This window comes from Phragmites australis, chromosome 18 (genome assembly GCF_958298935.1).
Source record: "Phragmites australis chromosome 18, lpPhrAust1.1, whole genome shotgun sequence".
In the NCBI taxonomy this organism is placed as follows: domain Eukaryota; kingdom Viridiplantae; phylum Streptophyta; class Magnoliopsida; order Poales; family Poaceae; genus Phragmites; species Phragmites australis.
Window position 1 is genome coordinate 18,823,902 of NC_084938.1, and position 8,789 is coordinate 18,832,690.

Below are 8,789 nucleotides of genomic sequence, written 5' to 3' on the forward strand. Positions count from 1 at the left end.
CGAACTCTCTTTGTGCTGACAGTTCTGAATTGTTATGAGCCTCCCGTGCAAAATTACGAGATGTTCTCCGTAATAAATATGGAAAGTCATATCGTATCTGCTAAACAAATGTACATCTAATAAAATAACTACTTAAATGTATGTACGATACATAACTAATTATGCCCCTCGATAAATAATAAATAAATTAACAATGCAAATTAAATAGTATTATACTTAACAATGCCAAATATTTAAGTAATTAACAATGCTAATTAAATCATTAATATTAAATCCTAATGAAATAATTATTATTTAATATTGAATTAAAATATCAATTAAACTAACACGAAACTTATATTGACCAAATATTCAATCTCATTATACATTGACTTCAAAATTATTTTGGAAGTTAGTTTTGCTAGGTTTTTTTACACCACATTTACTCTTCTAGAAGTCAGAAGAATGAGCATGCCGCTCTCAACCTAGGTGATCATCTCCTTTTTATAGTGAATATTACTATACCTATAGTTCCTAGCAAAATTTTAGTGCTGGCATTTGATACTGCAAGTATTAATTAAATACTTAATTTAAGTACTTACTGTAACTCGCGCTACTGCTCCTCCTCATCTCGAGCTGATTCTCCTCTCCTCGCTCTGCTGCTACTCCTCACCTCGCACTGCTTCTCCTCTCCACGTGCTGCGCTGTTGCTTCTCCTCTCCTCTCCTCCCTTGCTCGCGCTACTTATCTCCTCTATGATCACGCTGCGACTCCTTACTAGCCCGCTCTCATTTTATAGCGAAACGCGGTAGCGTGTGGGTTTAAAAAACCGTCAAAAATGAAACAACTCGACACGACACGACCGTGCGCACTGAAAGGACCAAAACGACGTGACGTGAGCAGGGTCGGTATGTATTTGATACTTAAGATGCCAAATATGGCGAACAATACCTCAGGTACTGAATACAGGAGTTTTCAGTACCTCAAGTACCGGAATCGATATTTTGGTGTTTGAGGTACCGAATACATATGCTAGATTTGTAAATATACCGATATATTATCTATTTTAATAAATACGCGACGTCTATTACCTATTTTTTGGTTTTTTTTTCCCGCTAGCTATGCCATGTAGTTAGCTATACGTGCGGTGTACAACTCATGTAACACTTCGACTATTCTAGTGAGCTCATGGTCTGGAAAATTCTCAATGTCCTCTTGCATCTTGGTGGACTGCATAGCATACATACACAGTATCTAGTCAAGTAAAGCACAATGTACACAAAGACAAGTTTGGTAGGATCTTCTAAGAATGTGACAGCCATCAACCATCATCTCGCTTGCATGGATGATTATATTCCTAGCTAAGACTTCTTATTTAATTATCATATTAAGATGTTCACATTCTCAAAAGAAAATTATTCACATTCTCAAAAGAAAATTAATGAAAACTAAGAGTAGTTTCTTGAATGATGATTTCATATTCTTACTTCTTATGTGTGCCATGAGTTACATACTTCCATGCACATACAGAAAAAAGGCTGAATTAAATTTAAAATAGTATTAAAAAATGGAGAAAAAACATCAAATAACTATGCTCCTTAAGACCTTAACCACCTCCTTTTTCTTCTTTTCACCTCTAGCTACTACTTCCTCCTTTCAATAATATCAGACATATTTTATTTTAGCTCGGTCTTCAAAGTTAAACTTTGATCATTGTTTCTCACAAAATATATAGTTTATATATACAAAACAAATATAGTGTGAAAGAGTTTTGATATATGAATCTAGTTGTATAACTTTTATATACTAAAGATATTTATAATTTGACTAATTATTAATCAAAATATATAAAGTATAACTTTTTATTAAAATACGTCTTGTATTTTTGAACGGAAGGAGTAGTAATTTTTGTGTGGATATTAGTCGTATGGAAGTATGGAAGCGGCGTGGGAGTAGAGCTTCGCCGAATTGAGTTATGAGGGAGAGTTTGGTTGGTTAGCGTAAGAGTTGAGTTAGGTTGGTCTTATCTGTTGTCTGGTTGTGTCTCTTGGTGTGAGTGTTAATTGTTGAGTTAAGATCGTATAATCGTTTTGGGGTAAAATGCCGGTTTTTCTCTCTGAAACCGTACATTTGTTAAGCTTTTTGTTCTGATTTCTCTTATAAACTGGATCAATTATCTTCTTCTTTTTAATATATGCTCGGCTCTAGCTCTAGCTTACCGTGATCTTTTTAAAAAAATAGTTGTATGGAACACACAGAGAATTAACCAGAGAAGCAGTGCCAATTAACAGAAGAACACTGCCAATTTAATTTATTAGAGAGGTTAACTGACTAATTAGAAGAGCTCAAGTTTGTTCCATGCCTCCTGCCCAAACGCAACGCTACTCCTCTGGTACTGGTAAGCACCGAAGAGGTCCTCGTACACCGGCGGCGGCGGCGGCTGACCCAGGCAGTCGTCCCACGGCGCCGGCTCCATCATGTCCTCCAGCCCCATCAGGAACATGGCCTCCGGCCGCCATTCCATGTCCATGATCTGGAACAGCGCCTCCTGGTCGCCGCTCGACGCCGAGTTAGAGACCGTAGAGTAAGACGTGGTCGGTGCCGAAACGACCGTGTTGGCGGCTGCGGCGCACGTCGACTTTGGTAACGGCGGCGGCAACTGCTGCTTGTCGCACAGTGGCACCACGATCTCGTCCGGGTGCATCATCGGCACCTCGTTGGTGCAGAAACCAGGCGACTTCCTGAGGAGCAGCTCATCCTCATCGTCGACGTTCTGGCTGGTCGTCGCCTCAGCGGCCGTCTTCTCCTGGTCCACTGGTGGTTCGCGCGCTTGTGGCGAGTCGCCGGTGGGCAGCGGACTCTGGCTATGCTGCTGTTGCTGCTGCGGAGAGGGTGAGAGGGGCTTGTGGGTGAGGGGGTCGATCCCCATCTTCTTGAGCTTCTTTTTGATGCGCGTGTTCCAGTGGTTCTTGATCTCGTTGTCTGTCCGGCCTGGCAGGTGCGACGCAATCTTCGACCACCTAACATATATTTTTTTTTTCAAAAAAAGACTTTTTAATTGAATTCCAACTAGTAAGGCACTGTACTTAGATATCTATGTACATGTACAGAAGTAGCAAATAGTAATTGGATATGTATTTTTATATCTAGATCCACAATTGCACGAGCAACTTCAGGTAGTTTTTATTTATTTTTGAAAAATTATTTAATGTATCGGTATGGCACCTGTTGCCGAGCTGGGCGTGTAGGTCGATGACGAGCTTCTCCTCGGCCTCGGAGAGCAGGCCCCTCTTGAGGTCCGGCCGCAGGTAGTTCATCCACCGCAGCCGGCAGCTCTTCCCGCACCGCAGCAGCCCTGTTTTTCGCGCGAGACACGAAAATTCTGTCATCGAGAAATTCGTGAAACGGAGATGGTTATCCGCGGGATCCGGTAAGGATGAGTGACCAGGCATGCACGCACCGGCGAGCTTGGGCACGGCGCGCCAGCAGCACTGGCTGTTGCCGAGGATGAAGCTGATGAGCCTCTGGTCCTCCTCCGCTGTCCACGGCCCCTTATTTAGCCCCACCTTGTCGCAGCACGGCTGCCTCCCCATTGCTGTTGACCCACCGCCCTTGCACCCAGCTAAATTATCAGGTGATCAAGAAAGCTCGCTCAGAACCTGATCGATGGCGGCCAGCACAAGCTCTGTCTGACTGCGAGTTGAGATGGATAGAGGAGGAGCTAGTACTGAGGATTAAGGTGCAGTGCTCACCTGCCTTTATAAGGGGGCAGAGAGAGGAAGGTACAGGACAAGTAGCCAGCAGCTAACCACATGTGGTAATCACCAAGGGACGTCGATCGTGTCGCAAGCATACGTGCGTCTGACGTCGAGTTCAAGCATCCTCCTTCCTTCTCCTAGCTCCATGCACACGTGTCACGGTCGAGAGACTGAGCGGCGGGCCCGGGAGGCGTCGGCAGCGTTAGCCTACGCGCCGCCCTGAGGCCTTGAGCTTCTGCTCATGGGTTCCTTTTGCTTGCGCTGCAATTGCAAGTGCTGCACTGCAAAGCTTCTGATTTTCCCTCTTGTCCCTAAGAAAAATTATCGCCGATTTATCCATCGATTTTTCACCGAGTTTTTCTACGCCGGAAGTTTCGCTTGGCCTCTAGTTTTATCTCGATTTTTTTTCATGTCCAGTTGGTCTGATTCGATTTGCGCGGCTGTTGTTTACTTGACCTCTGCAGAGTAAGTGTTCAGTCATTGTTCTAGATCTTCAGATGGGAAATAAGCAATGTCGACGGGATGTGCAGCCGCGTGTAGGATATTCAGCATCGACCAGCGATTCAGAGGTTTGCCGCCGTAGTCTGCTGTACTTGGTGGACAAAATTTTGGCAGCCAGCAGGCAGGGATTTTTTAACGACGCCATGAAATACAGACAAAGAAGGTTGACATTTCCACTCGTGCTGTCAGTATATGAAGTTTCCATTACATCACAGAATGGGATGCTCGCAAGCTTGCGCTCCTGATCGACGATCTTGACCTCTTTGTTCTTGCAAACGTTCTACTGGAGAATGGCAGCAAGGACACTGCAGGATTTGGGGTGAATTAATTCGAAGGGGAAAATGAGATGACCAGCGCGTAAAAATCAAGTGGTAAAAATAAGTTCTGAATAGTAGTAGCAGCAATGGCAGTAACAGTTTGATCAGATAGGTAGTAAGCCTGTATTTTGTTGTTTTAGTTAGCCTTGGATCTATTTAACTGACCCAGCAACCAATAGTTATCGTCGAGAATTCGCTTCAAGAACAGGTCGAACGAATGATCCATTCTTTAGTTTTTTTCTCCCCTTTTAAATTTGTTCAGATGAACGATCACTTCATTTTGTTGACTGACTTTTTCCAATTACAGGAATAATGCATGCTAAATCTGGACTTCCGAGTCAAATTGGTGTATAGTGGTCCACCTTATCATTTTCTTCTTATTTAACCGTAATCAAGAATGAAGAAAATATCCTAGCTAAATCTGGTCAGAATAAACATTTGTGTTCGGGCGGATTTGGCAATCCCGTGCAACACACAAATTCGTCTTGGATAATTATCGCTTTTCGCAGCATCATGCGACTTGTTTATGAGCAAACAAGCGAAGAATTTTGACCAGCAATCGTGAGAGCCACCGCTGAACGATTTACAAGCAAATTGATAAAGAACTATCACCCAAATCATGAAAATTTGAAGTAGTAGCGAGGAACTAACCCTAAACTATCCTAATATGCAGGAAAGAACAAAAAAAACAAAAATAGATGCATTTTTTGCAACTGACTTATGTGTTGCAATCGGCCTCTACTCCTCAACTATTTATAGGGGCAGCTTGGACTTGGCCCTAGTGGAATCAGTGATAGACTTAGCTAAAATATTTAGCTGGGCAATAAACTAAATTAAAAATAAAAATACACAACATACACATCACATTCGCATATTGCAATCACACGTGTAAACGGTAAATGAACGACGTAAAAGAAGATTTTAGATGATACCTCTAATATGAAGTAATAAATAATAGCTCTTACACCAACACCATATAGTTCAAAATACACAAAAAGAGAATGGATCAAATCAACCTGTAAATTTAATAAAGATCATTTAGTTAGTGATAATGAAGTGATTATATGCCTTAAAAATTGGTGAAAATTAAAAGAATATACATAACACTAGTAAAGCACTAAGCACGTCTAGATCCTTTAGGTTTCCTTGGCAAGTCTATTTTTCGGTCTTTTATGACTTGAAACCTCTTCTTAATTTTATTACAATCAAGTCCTTTAAAAATCTCCTTCTCAATGTAACACTTCATCAAGTAATTGAGCCAATCATCAGGCATCTTATTGCGCAAATCTGTCTTGATTAAGTGCATAGCTGAGAATGCTGTTTCAATTGATGTCGTTGCCACTGGTAGGATCAATGCTAACTCAATGAGGACCAATGGAAAAGGAATATGCTTTTTAGTTTCAACCATCTTCATGACCAAACTTCCAAGGTCATGAAAAGCAGTGAAATCATAAATTATTCTCACATGTATAATGAATGTCTCAAGTTGATCCTTTATAACAGAACAATCAACAATTTGTGAAATCTTTGTCATAGATCTCCGTTAGTCGAGCAATCTTATCAACATCAAACTTAGAGAAGGAATTTATTAGATCAAGACAAGAAAAGCAAACAAGCAACTCCGATGATATCTCATTGATGCGATGATCCATCTCTGTGATAATAGTATCAAGTGTAGTAAAGAATGTATCAACACGGTAATGATGCTCTTGAGTGATTAAGTTCTCATCAAGCCTTGATCGACCCCATCTTGGTATGCCTCATCCATACTTGGTATTGGAATATGTTTTGCAACACAAAATGATTTGACTTCTTCCAATAATGGCTCCAAACCTTCATTTCTGAAGGTGATCAAATGTGCTTTCACATCAACAAGCAATGACATGGATTGAACAATATTTTGATCTTTTCTTTGCATCAGGGGAGATAAATCATTTGTAATACGAAACACTTTCAACATCAAATTCATGTTTCAAACAAAGGAAAAGTTCTCCATTTTATGCACCAAACCACTTGCTTGACTAGGATTATGTTCATCCTCATGAATCATGGCCAACACCTAACCACGGAATCCCACATTGACTCAATATGAACTAATGTTGTAAAATGAGAACCCCATCTTGTATCTCCAGGTCTGGCCAAGTTTATGCTTTGGTGCTTCCCCCTTCCTTTAAAAATCTCACCACTCTCTAACTTTCCCAAAATGGTTTTATGATGCTTTACAAGTAACTTATCCTTCCTCTTGCAAGATGTACTAGTACTTGTCACAATCAAATTCACATAGTTAAAAAAATCATCAAAAGATGAGCAACAAGTTGCAACATAAACAATGACCAACTGTAATTGGTGAGCAATGAACATAGAAAGCATAAGGGTTCTCATCACGAATCTGCTTTTGCAAACCATTGAATTCACCTCTCATATTTGAAGCTCCATCATATCCCTTCCCTCTTAGTTTGGAAATAGGTAAACCATGGTCAACAAGAATCTCAATCAAAACTTTCTTTAATGCATTTAAGGTTGTATCTTTGACATGTTTAAGACCCAGAAACCTTTTCACAAATATTCCTTTTTTGTTCACAAACCTACATGACACAATGGCACAGTTAGTTGCTTAACACATCAAGTCATCAACGAATATTTCTATATAATGCATAAAAATAACTACTTACCTCACAAGTACAGCCATTTGCTCTCCTATTGAGATATCACGAGATTCATCAATTAGAACAGAGAAAAGATTATCCCCAATCTCTTCCTTTATCACTTCAGTGATCTCTTCTGCACAACTTTGTGTAAGATCCTTTTGAATCTTGTGAGAAGTCATGCAAGCAGTTTTTAGACACAACTCATCTCCTCATTGCGTATTTTGTATCAATCAATCATCTCTAAGAAATTGCCTTTGTTTAAGGAAGAGGTAGATTCATTATGTCCATGGAATGCATGACCTTGCGAAATGAGATAACTTGCAACATCTAAAGCAACAGTCAAACGAACTTCATATAGCATTTCTGCATCTTTGGAATTAGAATCGATCTTATGGGAGATACTTGCCCTTTGATTCTTAAAATCCTAGGTACATAACCTTGCCTTATTACGGTAACCTGAAACTCCCCCAACATGACCGGGCAATCCTCTATATACGTGCTACCAATCATCATACCCTACCTTTGTGAAAACCACATGACCAAATTTTTCATGCTCGTCTTCTTGCCTAAAAAGAAAGCAATAGAAGCAAAATGTAACATCCTTTGACACACTATACTAGAAACAATCATAGTCCTTAAACCATTTTGATTGAAAGACTCTTCAATCTTTTCCAACGCGCTTGCGAGGAAAATTATGACCTATAGGTTGGGTGGGGCCTCGCAATAAATAAGCTCTCCTAACCTTAAATTTCATGTTAGGATGAAATCCCTCAATTGATATTCTAAGAGCTCGATCAACGACAACATGAACAAGTGGGTTAAATTCCACAATAAGGTCAATACTTTCTTGTTCATTTTCTTCTTGTTGTGGTTGTGGCTGTGCATCATCAATGCCAATCTCAACTTGTGCTATATTAGACACTACGACTTCAATGGTAATATGGTCTTTAACAACTTCTCCAGTTGTTGAATTGGAAGCATTGCGACTTTCATGGGTGCTTGGGTGGTTTAAGCTCGAGGAGCCACCACTCAAACTTGTAAAATAGTTCTTCAAATCTACACAATAAGACAATAACTCAATAAGTACATGTTACACTAAGCTAATTGCTAAATCACTAAAAATTTCAACCAAACAATAACAAATTTTACCATTTATTTTAGTCTTCTTGTAAATTCCTTTGTAGTTATTCCTAGTGGGGTTCGTGTGGGGGTACCGTGGCCTCGACCAATGCCAACTCCCGCCGGAACTGCTACTGCAGCTGAAGCAGTAGCGAGGCCATGTCCATGGCCGTGCCCAGCAACACCAACAAGCGAGGCAACTCTGGCCTCCTCTTCCTCCATCAAGGCATCAAGGCTCAAGCGTTGCTGCGTTGGTGACCCTGGGAAGCCACACTCCTCCGAGTCTCCAATTTGGGGGCTTCAGGTCACTGGCTGCCACATCTTAAATTGCTAATTACATAATTAAGCATGCATGATTATCATCACATGTAATTATACACATTTGTTTATCGAGTTGAATCAAAATGTGTTTCAAATACTTTAGAGATGGTTTAGAGCACTTTAGAGAAGCCCCAAATACTTAGAAA

General features: G+C 40.5%; 1 protein-coding gene and 1 pseudogene across 2 annotated transcripts; both read right to left on the minus strand.

The window, feature by feature from the left end:
* Positions 1-2,263: 2,263 nt before the first annotated feature.
* On the minus strand, positions 2,264-4,002 carry LOC133898234 (transcription factor MYB20-like). Of its 2 annotated transcripts, XM_062338844.1 has the most exons (3): positions 3,440-3,778; positions 3,205-3,334; positions 2,264-2,999 (listed from the first exon to the last, which is right to left on the minus strand). In XM_062338844.1, the coding sequence occupies exons 1-3, from the start codon at positions 3,570-3,572 to the stop codon at positions 2,315-2,317; spliced, it is 948 nt and encodes a 315-aa protein (XP_062194828.1). In that variant the 5' UTR covers positions 3,573-3,778; the 3' UTR covers positions 2,264-2,314. The 2 variants fall into 2 exon arrangements, with proteins under 2 accessions (XP_062194828.1, XP_062194827.1); XM_062338843.1 differs by having other exon boundaries at positions 3,205-4,002.
* Positions 4,003-5,672: 1,670 nt separating this feature from the next.
* LOC133898594 (uncharacterized) lies at positions 5,673-6,977 on the minus strand (annotated as a pseudogene).
* Between the last annotated feature and the right edge of the window lie 1,812 nt (positions 6,978-8,789).

Excerpts from the sequence above, each read along its gene's own strand:
- LOC133898234 (XM_062338843.1), bottom strand. The coding sequence starts at position 3,572 with ATGGGGAGGCAGCCGTGCTGCGACAAGGTGGGGCTAAATAAGGGGCCG. Across the intron at positions 3,000-3,204 it reads CACGCCCAGCTCGGCAACAG|GTGGTCGAAGATTGCGTCGC; the intron begins GTGCCATACCGA and ends AATATATGTTAG.